Here is a 16,866-nt window from a genome sequence, read left to right on the forward strand (position 1 = left end):
TGCTCTCCATCCTTCTCCCTCAGCAGTATCCTGCCAACTGCACTCTTAAGAAGGGAATGTCTCACCGGGTGGTGGTGATGCACCCCTTTAATCCCAGCACTCATGAGGCAGAGGCAGGGGGATCTCTGTGAGTTCAAGGCCAGCCTGGCCTACAGAGCGAGATCCAGGAAAGGCGCAAAGCTACACAGAGAAACCCTGTCTCAAAAAATAAAAATACAAATAAATTAAGGAATAAAGGAATAATGGCAGGAAGGAAGAGAGAGGATGGAGAGATGGAGGAAGGAAGGAAGGAAGGAAGGAAGGAAGGAAGGAAGGAAGGAAGGAAGGAAGGAAGGAAGGAAGGAAGGAAGGAAGGAAGGAAGGAAGGAAGGAAGGAAGGAAGGAAGGTCTCTCCTGAGATTCCTCAATGGAGTCCTGCTCACACCCCCTGCATTCTCTCTGCTGCCCCCTGTTGGTGACTCCTGTTTTCAGGCCTTGGTCTCAGGATTCTAGCTCATGTCTTGGAAACCCAGACTCTGTGAAGAATGAGGACCTCACCAAAGTTCCCCTGGGAACAGAGCTAGAGAACAGAAGTTGACTACCCAGGAGCTCCAAGGAGAGACTTTTGTCAAACCTAACCATAATTAACAAAAACTGAAGATAAGCCCTGACTGTGGTTATTAGTTTGTCCAGGACCAGACAGCCCTTATTCTTTATTTTTTATCCTCTATCTGAATGTACCCCAAGACTACATGTTCTTTTAGGTTCACAGTGGCCACTGGGAATGAAAACCTGCACTCCAAGGCTTTGAGCCAAGAGGTGTTTACAACAGAGAGGACTTTGTCTGCACAGGGCATAGCAAGAGAGGGAACACAGTGGAGAGGAGAGGGAGGAGACCCAGACTGCTGTGGTGGAGGGGTCCTGAGCATGTGATGGCCTGGTGGCATGAGGTAGGGGAGCTCAACCAGGGACTCAAAGGAAGGCAGAGGACCTGCCAGTCCCGACCTGCACTGGGTTAGCTCAGTCAAGAGAAAATGGGATTCAAACCTCAGAGAAAGTGGATAAAGAGGAGATGGAATATGGTGTGGACAGGGTGACCAAAAACAGCTATTCCCACAGAAACCAGCCAGAGGCCCCTGCCAGTGCTCCTAAATAGACATATGGGAATTGTGGTCTCCACTAGAGAGAGCCTCATGGCAATATGGGAAGAATCCCTTAGTTACCCTGAAGCAAACTGTCCCCTCTGCCAAAACAGGACCTTGTACACCAGGCTGGCCTCAAACTCACTATGAAGCTGAGGATGACCTTGAGCCTCTGATTCTCCTCCTCCACCTCCTCACTGCCAGGACCACAGGTTTGCACCACCACCCCTGTTGTGTGGTCCTGCAGCTCAGACTCGGGTCACTAGTGCCAGAAGAGCACTTTACCCTGAGCCACACTCCAGCCTTCTGACGGACTTGTGTGTTTTGTTCTTTTCTGTTATAATTTAAATTTACAGGACTGAAGAGATGGGTCACCAGTTAAGAACACTTACTACTCTATCAGAAGGCCAGGGTTTGGATGTCAGCACCCATGTCAGGTGGTTCATAAACATCTGTAAACATCTGCTTTAGGGGATTGGAATGCTCTTCTATACTCTGTGAACACACACACACACACACACATACACACATGTCAAAAAAAGTAAGCCTTTAAATTTATTTGCAATGGACACATAAAACATGAAATATTTACACACTTTGAGAGTAGCATGTGGTGTTCTAATCCATGTGTAAAGTGTATAGTGTTTAAATTGGACTAAACATGTCTGTGTCCTCAAACACTGGTCATGTTTGAATGTAGCTTTAATATATGGTCAGCAAAGGCTTCTTAGTAGGTTCAGGAAAACACAAACAAAATATTCTGCCTCACCTGGGCAGCAGAAACATCTACATCTTCTCCATGTCCTAACCCATTTAAACCAACCCCCTCCAAGGCCCTCCAGGGACAGAGTTCCCAGCCAAGACAGATGGACAACACAATATGTTTGGGACATTTTCAAGCAAGAAAAACGTAAGGCACAATGCAATCTTGGATTGTCAGGGAGAGAGCATCTCCTCAAGCGGGATCCCTGTTGGAACACAAATGCTGAGCTCAGGGCCAGGCCTGTCATGGGACTGCCTAGATACCCGGTCGCTTACAGATGAAAAGGAACTTAAAGTCACAGGAAGCATCATTCCAGGCCCTGGGGGAGGCCACCCTGATATTGGCACAATGTTCATTGCTCCCAGCATTGTTGGGTTCACCTGGAATCCAGAACCTAACAAGTGAGAAAACAAAGACACTTTATTCACCTGGCAGAAGGGGGCTTGGCAGTGCACCCACAGCACCAGGTAGACTGGCACGGTGGCATATGCCTCTATCCCAGCCCTCAGGAGGTAGAGGCAGAAGGACTAATGTCAACCTGAGCTACAGAGCAAGTTCCAAGCCAGCCAGAGATACTGTCTTAAAAAGTAGTTATTTTAGAGCCTGAAAGATGGCTCAGTGGGCTAGGGTACCTACAACCAAACCTGATGGCCTGAGTCTAATCCCTAGAACTCATATGACAGGAAAGAACAGACTATGACAAGGTGTCCTCTGACCTCTACACAGATGTGGCACATGTCCTCACACAAACACCATGTACAACACACAACTAAATAAATAAATAATTTTGATGGGCTGCCTCAATCCTGGTGTTCATCCTTGGAGACAATAATGCAAGGTGCTGCTCCCAACCCTAAGAAGGTGAGTAGACCTTCCTCTCTAAGCCTGTTGCTGCGGCCCTGCCCCCTTCTCTCAAGGCTCTCACAATCCCATACCACATAGGCCTGGACTTGGGTCACTCCCTCACCCAAGCTGGGCAGAACATCTTGCTGCCAAGACCACAGGACATACAGGGTCCTAACTGGACCCAGGTACCACCCTGTGAGCAGCAGCAGCAGTGAGCTGGGTGTCCACCCCAGCTGCCACTGTGCTAGAAAAGGGCAGTGCACAGCCCTGTGTTCATGAGAACTCTCCACCCAGCAAGACAGGCTGGGGGGGAGGGGCAACAGGCTCACTCACCTCTCGCTTTGCTTCATGTTGAATGATGTTTCATCCACCCAGTACCAGTCCCCTTCATTCCCTGCCTTGGTGAGACCAATCCAGAGTGGAAGCCCATTTGCTGCCTTGTAGAGAAACTCCTGTGAGGAACACAAAGTAAGTGAGGGCATGCCGCCACCACCAAACTTCGAGTACCTGCCCATTGGGTACTCTTCACTTGAGCACAGCAGCAGCCCCTGAAATGATGGTGCCCCAGGAGATTCACAGAATCACTAGTTCAGCATCTTCTCTCAGCACCTCCTTGCCCATGCCTGGAGCCCAGAGCCCACTTCCAAGTCCTAGATGCTCTTTGCTTATCAGCTAGCAACTTGGAGCCTGTGCTCTCCAGTGAGGTGCTGGAGAACAAGGGAGACACAGCCGGCCAGGCATGGCAGCAGATGTCTGCAGTGCCTGCACTCTGGAGTCTGAGGCCAGGGGATTGAGAGTTCAAGGTCATCCTGAGTTACATACTAAGATCGTGACTCAAAAGAAAAACAACCATAAAACAGAAATGGAAGGAAGGAAGGAAGGATGGAAGGAAGGAAGGAAGGAAGGAAGGAAGGAAGGAAGGAAGGAAAGAAAAAAGAAAATTCAGCTAAACAGCAAAAAAAAAAAAAAAAAAAAAAAAAAAAAAAAAAGACATCAAGAGATCATCCTAATGGTAATATCTAAATTACATGATTAATTTTGCCAGAGACTAGAAAACCCTATGCCTCCGTCACTCCTTTACCCTCCAGGGCAGGCACTATCTCATCAATTCACTTAAGGTGAGGCTTTGAAAAGTAAGTCATCTCCCCAAACTCCACGACAAATTTGATGGCAGACTGTGACACTCGGCATCACTCTGCTTCACTCCTCCACCTCCCAGATCATGAGCCCATCTACACACCATCACCAGGAGGGAGGCCTCCTGGGTCCTGGGGCATCACTAATGTTGTTCAAAAGTTATTTCTATTCTCTGGCACATGGAAAGAGCGCCCCCTCGCTGTCCTCTTTGAAGCTAGCAGAGTTGTGTGACTGGCTCTTGCTAAGGACATGTGAACAGAAATGACAAGTAAGCTGAGTGTAGATTATTTAACATCAATGAAGCTGGCAGTGTCTCCTTGCTGCTTCAGCAACTGTGAAGTGTGGTGAAATAAACCCTCCTACGGCTTAGGTCCTTGATACCCACACTTAGAGCACACCTGCTGATCCTCAAAGATGGTCAGTATACATGAGAAATAAAACTTCAAGGGTGGTGAGCCTAGGGAGATGTCCCAGTGGGTAGGAGACCTTGCTACTCAAGCATGAGGCTCTGTCCTCAAATCCCTGGCACCCATATAACCCCAGCCCTGTGGAAGACAGAGACACAGGATCACTGAGATTTACCTGTTGGCTACCAGTGAGTGCTCAGGAAATGAGACAGAGTGATCTAACAAGACAATTGATGTCCTCCACATATGCATGGGTGCATGCTCCTGCACCCATGCACACACACAACACACACACACACACACACACACACACACACACACACACACACACACACACACACACACACACACATGCACCCACACACAAAACAAATTAGCCTTCATCCTTAGATCATCGACTGTTAAGGAATTTTTGTTTCTGCAGCAAACTCCTGCCCAGCCTCTCTCACATGCCTTCCACACAGTCTGTGATGATTGCACTCACTTGCTCTGATTCTGAGGTCACTGAGGTCAGATGAGCTTCCTTAGAAATGCAGAACTGTTCTGCGCTGTACCAGGACTTTGGGGTGTGTGAAAAGTAATAGAAGTTCCCCCCGAAGTACTTCCAGCCTCGAGACATCATCTCCAGAATGTCACCTGGAAAACAAAGTCTGAGGTAACAGCAGTGCTCCACATTCTTCTGCATCCTGACTGGCATGGGGTGTGTGATGGACTCCTGGGGACAGCAGTGAGTGGATCCAAGGGTCCTTGGGTTCCCAGTGTCAGGGACTGGGGACACTCTATTGGAACCCTAAAGGTCTGAGACTTGTGATAGACCCTCTGAGGGAAGAACAGGCACAGGGGCAGGGAGGGGAGAACATGAGAGGAACACAAGGGCCATTACGCCTGGGCCCTGGCTCACAGTAATGAACTTCATGGGAAGGGGCAAGATACAGGCCACATGTACATATTATATTAGTGAAATGTAATTATGTGAGCTAATGAGAAGCTAGCTCTGGAGGGGGCTGCCCACCCCTCCCAGTTTCATACCCAAGCATGTTTGTCTCAAATCCCCTCTAAGGAGAGCAAGCTCAACTTAGAACTCCAGCTGTCTGCTTCAAATTTTTGTCAGTTTTTGCTGGATGTTCGCAGCTCCTGACATGATGATGTCACGTTCCAGCTGTTATTTTTTCTTTTACTTGAAAGTCTTACCCAAGGGGACACTCTGCTCCTCAGGGACTCTCCATCGGGAACTCCAACCGAGGGTCTCAGTCAGGTTTCCCCAGTTGATTTCTGCTAGATGTTTTGAGTGCCCAACTTGATGTTTTCCTATATCAATCTATCACCTATGAATCTGTCTACCTGTCTATCAGTTATCTATCCATCTGTCATTTGTTATTCACTCTTTTATATTTAGTTCACTATATACTTAATAAACTCACTCTCTCAAAACCTAAAATATGGCTTTTTTTAGACCATACGGAACACCAGGACAGACTCTCTAACATCTCTGCACCTTAGTGTGGAGACCCAAGCTAGGCCTGGTGTTTTTTCTCCTCACTGCCCCATGTTCTCTGAGACCAATGGTTAAGGCCTTCTGTGATGGTTTGAAAGAAAATGACGCTCAAAAAGAGTGACACTATTAGGAGGCATGGCCTAGGTTGAGGAAGTGTGTCACTGTGGAGGTGGGCTTTGAGATCCATTTTCTCAAGCTTCTCTCAGTGAGGAAGTCAATCAACTTTCTGTTGCCTGCCTATCAAGATGTAAGGACTCTCAGCTCCAGCACCATGTCTGCCTGCACGCTGCCATGCTCCTTTTCATGATGATAATGGACTGAACCTCTGAATCTGTAGTCGAGTCACCCTCAATTAAATATTTTCTTTATAAAGCTTGTCTCTTCACAGCAATAGTAAACCCTAAATAAGACACCTTCCTTGTTAACTTTCCAGCCCACCCCCTTCCCTGTCCTCTTCCTACCCACAAACTAGCTGGCCTGCTGTCCAAGACAGGTAGGGTGTTATGGCTACTGGTCAGCCTGCAGGGTGATCATCTCTTTACTTACTCTGTGTTTGGAGCACTTTGTTGACATTCTCCAAACTGCTCTGAAGTCTTTGGACCTTTGCATTCAAGGTGCTGGCTTTATCCAGATCTCTTTGCAGCTCTGGGAGTTTGGAAGTGAGATTATCAACATCCACCCATCTTCTTGTTAAGGCACTAATCTGAGCACTGGCTTGTGCCATGCTGATCCTCAAAGACAGAATCTGAGAATGCACACGGATGAGGCTGGTGTTCAGTGTCTGCATCTGAACTTCAGCCTTCTCCACACGGCCTCTGTCCTTCTCAAGAACAGAACCCAGGGTGCTGATATTGTCCACACGACCTCTCAACATCTCAGCATCACTCTTCACATCCAATATTTTGTTCATCAACCTGGGATCTGGGTTTGAAAATGTCAAGAGGTCAGTTGAAGGGATCCTAAGAAACAGAGGTAGGGTGTTGGCCCAAAAGGGGGAAATTCAGAATCAAGCTTCCCAAAGGACCGAGACAGTCCAAGGAGCTGCCACCTACTCTCCACTCATTCACTAATATACACATGTGTGAAGCATGTGCCACCATCTGTCAGGAACGCTGATTGGCACAGGCAGGGAGGAGACCAAGAGGCCTCATGAATAAGCAGAGGGAGAGCCCAGCCCTGAAATTCCTTAGTATGGCCAGGGTGAACTTGGTAAAGGGGCACCCTTAGTCACACCCTCATTACTCGTCACTGAGTCCCCTCTGAGACTATGAGTTAGTCCCCAGCCATCTCCTGTCCAAGACACAGCCACCAGTTAGGGCAGCACACCCCTCCCTCGTCTGCCCACAGACTGCTGTATGACCAAGGGCAGGGCTATCTCTATGCAGACTCCAGAACATGAGAGGGATATTAAGCTATCTGCCCTTCCCTATACCTACATTTCATACTCTATTAGGATCATAGGCATGGGAACCAAAACTCACCAATAACTATCAAAAGAGTCGTGCGGGACTGAAATAACTCAGTAGGAAGAATACTATTCTTGTAAAAAACCTGAGTTAATTTCCCAACACAATATGGCAGGTCATAACTGTTCATAATCTCAGTTATAGGGAGATCCGATGCCCTCTTCTATCTTTGGGCACTAGGGCAGGTTGTGTACAAACTTACAAGCATATAGTATACATACATGCAAGCAAAACATTTGCATACATAAAATAAAATACAAGATTTTCCAAAAAGAGTCCTATGAAAAAGGTGGTGCCAGAAACCACAAACAGTCAGGCATGATATCACACACCTTTTATCACAGATCTCAGTGAGTTTCAGGCAGGCCTGACCTAACTGAGTCCAAGCCAGCCAGGGCTACATAGTGAGACCTTTTTTCAAATGAGAGAGAGAGAGAGAGAGAGAGAGAGAGAGAGAGAGAGAGAGAAGTGAGGGAGAAGAGACAAGACCAGGAGTCTAGGATAAGGTCAAGGTCAGTACTGGGGACTAGAAAGGGTGTGAATGAGAATCTGAGACCACACAGGTAAGCCTTGAAAAAAGAAGACATTCCCTCCCTATACTTTCTAGTGTCTTGGCAGAAGGGAGAAAGGTGTGACCACAGAAGAGACCAAGAAGCTTCTAGAGGACCAAGAAGGCTCGAAGCATGAACATAAGAGAGAGTGAGGAGACTGTCTGCTGGTTTGGCCAAGTTCTCTATCTGCACAGTGGAGAACTCAGTTCCTATGGGGTCAGGAGACATCACACTCACTCTTGGGTGCTATCCTCAAGGCTTTGAATTCAAGGGTCTCAGAGCTGTGAGTGACAGGATGCAAAGGGAGGCAAAGGCAGAGATGTAAAGCTTGGTGACTATTTCCTTAACACTGAAGAGAATCCCTGAGAACAGATCTTTCCTAATGTCAGTCAGAAAATCCTCTAAGAAACCTGGGATAGAAGCAGCAGCAGGTCAGCTTCCAGAAACATCAGCAAAATTCCTGAAACATCATATACTGAAGACACCAAGGACAATAGAAAAAGGGTTTGGGTATCTGGGGACCTGGTGACTTACAGAAAATAACTTGAAGCACAATAGAGGTGACCAGCACCAATGCCAGACAGATGAAGGCCACTCGGAGGCTGAGAGGTTTCCTTAGGACTGGAGACTGATCAGGCTTGGGAGGAGGCTCTGGAAAGAGACACAGAAGTTTGTTAAGGGTCAGTGTAGAGTGGTGATGGGCACAAGCACCAAGTGGGCATGGAGCAATAGCTGGCACTTGCCTGGAGGCCAGAGGGAGATGTTCTGCTTGTCCACTGTGAAGTGTGCATCCGGGGCCTCCCTCTCCTTCATCTCCACCTCTGGCACAGGAGCTTCTCTCTGCCTGTCTCCCCAAGGGCCTTTTATCCAGAAAGAAATGGGAAATGAGTCTCAAAACAGGTAACTGTGTCATGCCCAAGTTCCCTCTTCTTGGATTAGACATTTTGCCAGGCTGAGGCCACAGCCCAAAAATCCGGGCTTTGGTTGTGGGGTGTGGCATCTGGCTTCCTCCCTGGGACACAGACATTTGAATCATCTAATCTGAAGGCTCTTCTATTTCTCTTGTAAAGAGGCCCTCATCTATCATCCATCCTACATCTATCCCCCCCACCCTACAAACACACATTGAGAGCCTTCTAAGAGCCCAATCCAGGACCTCAGAGATGAACTACTCAGTTTTCTAACTCAGGCAGCTTGCAACCTGACAGAAAAAAATAACCTGAGCAAGTAAATTACAATACAGTGTGGAGAACATGGCAGTGGATGGATATGCACTGTGGCAAGCCACAAGAATGTATCATAGAGATTCAGCTGGGTATTAAAGCTATACTTTGACCGGCCAAGGGTCTGTCAAAAGGCAAGCCATTTATTATGAATATTTTGTATCCAGCCTTTAATATTTCAGCTGTCTTCTGCTATGAAATTCTGGCGAGGCCAAAATATTTCTAGACCTGCTGAACTTCTAGGTAACTAACTCCCCCGCTGAGCCTAGGAGACTAGCTGGAGGAAGACTCATAGCTTTGGGTCTTGTGCAAATGAAGTTCAGACTTCCCCCTGCCTTGAGGCCTAGTTGCTCTCCAGAGCAATTAACTGAGAAAAAAAAAAGAGATTTTTATGCTTCAAAGTAGAAGGTAGAACAACATTCCTGAGGAGGCAGAGAACCTCATGACAAGGAAAAGAAGAGGCAGGCATTTTTCTCTAGAGCAGACAGAATGGCTTGGCCAGAGAGAAGAGAGGATGACAGAGGTTCTGTAGATGGTAAGGCAGAACTCTTGTAGGGTCCATCAGTGTACCAGGAGTAGAGAGCAGTAGAGATGGAGAATGAGGAAACAGGACGAAGATGAGGCTGGAAGCATAAGAGCTTAGTCATTAACAGGACTATGAGAGGAAATTGGATGGAACTGAAGCTATATAGACGGGATTTCAGACCAGAGAAATAAAGTAGATGGGTAAAGAGCTTGGTATGTCTAGAGTTATTCCTGCCCTGAATGCCTGATGCTCTGAATGCCTGATGGAGCTATAGTTGTATTGATAGAATTTTCTCTTAGAGGAATTTTCTCTTAGAGGAATAAAGTTAACAGACATAACAGCATAGTGTACCCAAATCCCCAGACCCTGGGTATTCAATAATGCACTATCAAAGGAGGTCCAGGGAGCAGAGTGATGGGTGTACTGATTGAGGGAAGGGCACACTCAGTGTCTGGGAAATAAGACTAATGGTGTCTAGGGGAACTGTGGATAGCTCTGGTCCTATGTACATGTGGTGTATATGGCAAGGGGTGGACATGGGTCTAAAGAGGCATCCAGTCAGATAATTAGGGTCCATTTCAATCATCTTAAGGAGTTTTACCTTCCTATGGGTTTAGGAAGGGGACTTCAGGCAGGAAAGGGACTAGCAAGAGCATTCTGAGGAGCTAGGGAGATAAGTGCATGCCACATAAGCATGAGTTCATATCTCCAGAATCCATGTAAGATCAAGGTACACCAGCAACCACCTATATCCCTAAGCTAAGGAGGCTTTGAAGCCAAAGCCAAGCTTTGAAGCCTAAGAACCTTTGAAGACTCTAAGAATCATGGTACATTGTGGACTCTAGAGGAATATTTCTCAGAAGGTAGGAAAGAGAAGGGTGAAGAAAAAAGAAGAAAAGAACAAGTGTGGTGCTTTCCTGTGAGCCGCACCTGGCCTGGCTCCAGAGAGTGGCACCTGACCCTGATCCATCTTCTGTTTAGCAGACACCTTTTCTTTCCCTTGTTGCCCTCTCTGTGACGCTTGTCTCAGAGTTTCCAAGGATACAAAGGCTTGTGCAAAACTTGTTTCAGGAAACCAGAAAACCGTGGTACCTGAGAAATGGAGGAATTTGCACTTGGCCTTGTATTGTTGGGAGCTTCTTTCAGGTGGTTTTGAGCACATGGAAATTAACTGGCTAAACTGTAATGGAGAGAAATAAAAATGCCTGAGCCTAAGAGAAGGCTTCGGTCCTTCAACCCTGGACCCCCCTGCAGTCATGAAAGGCTATATTCATTCTTTTGTGAGTTTTGTTTTTGTTGTTGTTGTTGTTTTCTGTTTTGTTTGTTTTGTTGTTTGTTTGTTTGGTTGGTTGGTTGGTTGGTTTTGGTTTTGGTTTTTTGAAGACAGGGTTTTTCTGTGTAGTTTTGATGCCTGTCCCGGATCTTTCTCTGTAGACCAGGCTGGCCTTGAACTCACAGAGATCCACCTGGCCCTGTCTGCTGAGTCCTAGGATTAAAGGTGTGCATCACTGCTGCCCAGCTAGATTCATTCTTAACATGCCTCTGAGTCTTCTTTCCACACCCATGCCGTGACACACTGCAACAACAAGGAGGAAATGAAGAGGTTAGCACAGATAACTGAATGGATGGAGGGATGGGTGGATGGGTAGATGGGTGGATGGATGGGTAAAAGATAAACAGCTGGATGTATAAATAGAAGAGAAGCAAATGAGATAATGAATGGAAATGTGTAAAGGGTTAATGATTGGACAGATGATCAATAGATGGATGGAAAATGGGTGGAAAGATCAAGTGGAAGATCAGTGGATGCATGAATTGTAGAATAGTGGATGAATAGGAGGACAGAAGATCAGGATGTGGACTGATATGGACCGGGCAACAATGGAGAATTAATGGAGAGAAAATAAGATGAGTGGATGTATAATAAATGGATGACTTGATCACTGGTCAGAACTCCCCACAGTCTATAGCCAGGAACCTGTTTTCTAGAAGTTTCCACTTCTCACCACTGAATCCAGTTCTCATTTGCATGGGAAAGGCATAGAGAGGTGTAGCTAATACCTTACTTAGAAACTAATAATGGCTCTGGCCACAGGGCTGGAAAGCTGCCTCAGCTTCCCTGAGTGCTGAGGCTCAATAACAGTGTGATTGATATCAAGACCCAGGGTGGCAGGCTAATCAGCAGTCAAGGAAAGAGCTTCCTACCATTGCAGAGGATTCCCTGATTGAACGCATCCTGCCTCCCTGCTCAGCATAGCCCCAACTAGCATCCCTTGGTACCCATAGCCCTTGCTACCTTTGCTGGCTGACTGAGCTCATATTAGAGCTGAGTCTCTGGGTGGGAAACCCAGATAGGATCCCACCATTCACCCTCCAGTCCTAGAAAGGAAGCTAGGAAGCAAAGATGGAGTTCCACCAGTCCTGTCTCAGGTCCTCCCGTCTTCCCTCTGTCTGCAGCTGCCCAGCATCTGCTCTGCTCTAGTCTTTGGTGGGAGCTTCTCCCTAAGCCAATTGCTGAATTGAAGCCATGCTGCTCTAAATTTTCAAGAATGGACCTGCTCTTCCTGCTGTTTACCTTGATTCCAGTCAAATGTATAAGGATGAGAATGTCTCTTCTGGACCTTCTTGCCTGGTACCTGTGATGGTTAATTTTAACTACTGATTTGGTTGGATTAATAAATGCTTAAGGCAGGAGTGAGGCACTCCTTTGGGCGTGTCTGTGAGGGAGTTTCCAGAGAGGATTCACTGAGGAGGAGAGACCCTCCCTGAGGGTGGATGGTAGCATCTCACAGACTGGGGAACATGTGGTGGTATTGTGTTCCCCAAAATATTGTGTACCTTAATAAACTTATCTGGGGTCAGAGAACAGAAAAGCCACTAGTTAGGCAGTGATAGCACACGCCTTTAATCCTAGCATTCCAGAGGCAGAAATCCATCTGGGATCTCTGTGAGTTCAAGGCCACACTGGAAATGGCCAGGCATGGTGACTCACGCCTTTAATCCCAGGAAGCAATCCTTTAATCCTAGGGAGTGATGGTAGAAAGCAGAAAGGTATATAAGGCTTGAGGACCAGAAACTAGAGGCATTTGGCTGGTTAAGCATTTGGCTGGTTAAGCATGTGGCTGGTTAAGCATTCAGGCTTTTAAGCAGCAGTTCAGCTGAGAGCTATTGGGATGAGGACACAGAAGCTACCAGTCTGAGGAAACAGGACCAGCTGAGGAACTGGCAAGGTGAGATAGCTGTGGCTTGTTCTGTCTCTCTGATCTACCAGCATTGACCCCGATAACTGGCCTCGGGCTTGATTTTATTAATAAGTACTTTTAAGGTTCCTGCTACAGAACAGGCTTGGAGTAAACAGGGAAAAGGAGAAACCTGGCAGAACTGCATTCCCTTTTCTCTACTTCCTGATCCACCAAGATGTGAGGAAGCAGCTGTCGTGAGGTTCTGCCATTTGGTCCAATGGCCAATGAATGGTGCAGTTTTGACCAATGGGTGTGGTCTCCTGAGGATACCTGACCCATTAAGAACCTGCAGGGGCTTGTGGGGGAATAGGGATCTCATTCTCTCTTGGGTGACTTGGAGCTGGAGCGAGGGAAGGAGAAGTGTGGCTTGCAGTTTGGTCTCCATCTCTCCCTTGGGAATTAAGAGGCAGGAGCACAGCTTCATTCTGTATTCATGAGTGTATTGTATTGATATCACCTTTTAATAAACCTGACCTAATCCCAAACTTCTGTTGTAGAATGTTATTTTAAGGTGTGTTACTTTTGTTTATGTTGCATTTGTTTAACTCTGTGAAGCTGTGTTACTGTGCCTATCTAAAACACCTGATGGTCTAATAAAGAGCTAAACAGCCAATAACAAGGCAAGAGAAAGGATAGGCAGAGCTGGGAGCAAAGAGAATACATAGAAGGAGAAATCTGGGAGGAAAAAAGAAGTAGCCAGAAAAGGAGGTGGCCATTAGGGGCCAGCCACCCAGCTACACAGCAAGCCACAAAGTAAGAAACAAAGGTGTACAGGAATAGAGAAAGGTAAAAAGCCCAGAGGCTAAAGATAGGTGGGATAATTTCAGTTAAGGAAAGCTGGCAAGAAACAAGTCAAGCTAAGGTCGGGCATTTATAATTAAGACTAAACCTCTGTGTGTGGTTTATTTGGGAGCTGGGTGGTGGTCCCCCCAAAAGAGAAAAAACAATCAAGAAGACTTCCATCTATGAGAGCCTTCTGCTGCCAGACAGGAGCCAGTGCCTCCTGATATTTCGGGTGGGCTGTACCCTCTGAGCTGTGAGCCAGAAGCCCTTCCTCCCTTGAGTTGCTTCTTGTCATATAGTTCATCACAGCGGTGAAGAAAGTAACTAATAACCCAGTGCCCTGTCTAAGCCAAGCCACTCCAGCCCTCTGCTCTGAGACCCACATCAACAACCTGGGCCCAAGGTCAGCAGGTGAAGAGAGTATGAGACCCTGGCAGAAGGGCCCAGGTATCCCAGGGCGTTTCAGGGAAAAAGCTGACACCCAACATATGGGACATCTGGTCCCTTCCTACTCTAGCAAGACCTTGATTTTTCAACAGAGAACTGGATAAGAAAGGTGTGCGTATACACAATACACTTTTTCCAGCCATGATGAAGTATAAAATTAAGGCTAGAGAGGTGGCTCAGTGGTTGAGAGCACTTGTGTCTCTTCCTGAAGACCAGACTTCACTTCCAGCACCCATATTAGGTGGTTCCAACCACCTGTAACTCAGGATCCAAGGGATTCAGTACCTTCTTCTGGCCTCAGAGGACACCTGTGCACACACAGAGACAAGCACAGAGTGATATGTGACTGGAGATGGTGGGAATGGAGGGTGGGCTGGGGGGAAGGGGAGGGGGCAGGAAGGGGGAGAACAAGGGAATCTGTGGCTGTTATGTAGAACTGAATAGTATTGTAAAATAAAATAAATAAATATAAAAAAAAAATAAATATTTTAAAAGAATAAAATTATTTTACTTGCAGGAAAATGGATACAACTAGAAAGCATCATATTGAATTGTTATGCCCAGATTAGGACCCCCAAAGAGACCACCAGGAGACCAGATATATCCAGAATGCAATAGTAAGGTTTACTTCTTGGCACAATACGAGCTAGCAAGGAACCCTCATCCGCAGTGCCCATTGCAGCGAGGCAGAGAGGAGAGTTCCTCTTTCTTGGGGAGATTAGCTTTTGAAGGCAAAAACCACAGAATTCTTCAGAGAGGAGGGGGTTAGTATGGGTCCACCCTTGATTGGTCCAGTTTTCCTGAGTTTGGACTTTTATCTTATTTTTTGCTCTGTCAGGAGTTTTACAGCCCATCTCCAAAATTTGGTGATGTTATCTCAGGGGAGGGGGATGTCTCGTAGTTAGCTACCACCAGACAGTCTGATTTTGTACTTTTAAAACTTCTGCCTTCACCCTGTCTGGGAATGGGGAACTGACTTGGTTCTGGCTATTTTAAGATGTCCCTTCCTCAGCTCTCCGGCCTTAGGGGAACTGGGGTGGGGGTCTCTCAGAGTGAATTAGGTCAATTGCAGAAAATAAATCTATGTCTTCCTTCATTTGTGGAGCCTAAATTTTATATAACTATATAGAATCACATACATATACAGATACATGTATACACGCATATATATGGTTTGAAAGTAGAAGCAAATCTAAGAAGACAAAGAGTGACCTTTCCTGTAGAAATAAGAGTCCTGAATGATGAGGTGTCGAGTTGGAGGACCTGGGATTTAGGAATAAAGAAGAAAAAACAAGAGCTGGAACCAGGAGGTCTTGTACAAGTGATGACTTATGCCAAGACAGTTTATTTACAAACACAGCATCTTACATACTATTGCAGGGGTAAATGCCAAAGTCAGCAGAGAGCTAAGTCAGACAACATTGTGAAGATAACCCAGGATATCTCAAACGCAGCTGCCCTAGGACTCACAACCACAGTCCAGGGGGAAGAGTGAAATCTCCAGAAACTGCAACCTTGACTCTTTGGAGGCTCACTGGACCTTGCCAAGTCCACTCCTGGTCAAGGGCACAGAACTGACATTGCCTTTGTCCTTTCATCAAGGTCTCTGAGAAAGTCTTGGGTCAGTCAGTCTGGCTCTCAACAAAGGGACCAGTGGAAATGGGAAGAACAAAAAAAGAGAAGGTAAAGTGTTCAAGGAGAATATGCCCAGCGTATGATACACACACACACACACACACACACACACACACACACACACACACACACACAGAAGCTTAAGTAACTTAATTTCTTTGTGAATTTTATTTATTTTCATTTCATGTGCATTGATGTTTTGTTTACATGTACGTCTGTGTGAGAATGTCAGATCCTTGGAGTCACAGACAGTTGTGAGCTGCCATGTGGGTGCTGGGAATTGAGTTCAGGTCCTCAGAAAGAGCAGTCAGTGATCTTTTTACTGAACCATATTTCTAGTCATTAGTTTAATTTCTTTAAGATGACTTTCTGTTTGTCATGGTGGCACAGTCCTTTAATCCCCGAAGTCCGGAGGCAAGGATAGGAGGAACTTTATGAGTTCAAGGTTAGCCTGGTCTACATATTGAATACCAGGACAGCCAGGGCTACACAATGAAACCCTGTCTCAAAAATATAAAAATTAAAAATAAATAAATAGTAGACTTTTCCCAAATGGGAGCAGATGTGTATGCTGAGTTAGAGACGGTCCCAGAGGTCCCAGGATCAGTAGGGAGCCCTGCTAGTCTAGGGTCCCCTTTATGGGAATGGCAGGGTGGAGACATTTAATGCAAATGGAAACAGGTTCAAGATGGTGTTCTGATCTCTGAGCCAAAGGCTGACCAGTGTGAAAGGTCAAGAAGCAGGGAGTCTTGGCTTGTGAGACACTTGGGGCTTCAGGAGGAAAAGTTCCAGGCCACAGAAAGTTTCATTTCCTACTTTGCCCCCAGGAAGGAGTGAGTGCAAGCCTTCTTCCTGTGGAATTCACAGAGCATCCCTACCTGCTGACCCCTACCTGCTGACCCCTACCTCCTGCTCCTACCTGCTGACCCCTACCTGCTGACCCTACCTGCTGACCCCTACCTGCTGACCCCTACCTCCTGCTCCTACCTGTTGACCCCTACCTGCTGACCCCTTCCTGCTGACCCCTACCTGCTGACCCCTACCTGCTGACCCCTACCTGCTGACCCCTACCTGCTGACCCCTACCTGCTGCTCCCCAGCCTCCTCCCTGAAAGGAGACAGACACAACAAGGTGTCTGCTGTGGCCTTAGAGTGAAGAATCCAGTTCTCCAGCACTCTCAGGAGCAAACCAGCTCCTCCTAACCAAAGAGGAACTCTGCCTTAA

The 16,866-nt window shown here is 46.7% G+C and overlaps 1 protein-coding gene across 1 annotated transcript; it reads right to left on the reverse strand.

The window, feature by feature from the left end:
- Positions 1 to 1,653: 1,653 nt before the first annotated feature.
- On the reverse strand, positions 1,654 to 8,657 carry LOC114694464 (C-type lectin domain family 4 member K-like). The gene is made up of 6 exons (XM_037203834.1): positions 8,530 to 8,657; positions 8,321 to 8,437; positions 6,316 to 6,690; positions 4,759 to 4,910; positions 3,064 to 3,182; positions 1,654 to 2,278 (listed from the first exon to the last, which is right to left on the reverse strand). The coding sequence occupies exons 1-6, from the start codon at positions 8,597 to 8,599 to the stop codon at positions 2,140 to 2,142; spliced, it is 972 nt and encodes a 323-aa protein (XP_037059729.1). The 5' UTR covers positions 8,600 to 8,657; the 3' UTR covers positions 1,654 to 2,139.
- Between the last annotated feature and the right edge of the window lie 8,209 nt (positions 8,658 to 16,866).

The sequence above is a fragment of the Peromyscus leucopus genome, chromosome 3 (assembly GCF_004664715.2).
Source record: "Peromyscus leucopus breed LL Stock chromosome 3, UCI_PerLeu_2.1, whole genome shotgun sequence".
Lineage (NCBI taxonomy): Eukaryota > Metazoa > Chordata > Mammalia > Rodentia > Cricetidae > Peromyscus > Peromyscus leucopus.

Excerpts from the sequence above, each read along its gene's own strand:
- LOC114694464 (XM_037203834.1), bottom strand. The coding sequence starts at position 8,599 with ATGAAGGAGAGGGAGGCCCCGGATGCACACTTCACAGTGGACAAGCAG. Across the intron at positions 4,911-6,315 it reads CAAAGTGCTCCAAACACAGA|GTGACATTCTGGAGATGATG; the intron begins GTAAGTAAAGAG and ends TTTGTTTTCCAG. Across the intron at positions 3,183-4,758 it reads TGACCTCAGAATCAGAGCAA|GAGTTTCTCTACAAGGCAGC; the intron begins GTGAGTGCAATC and ends TGTTCCTCACAG.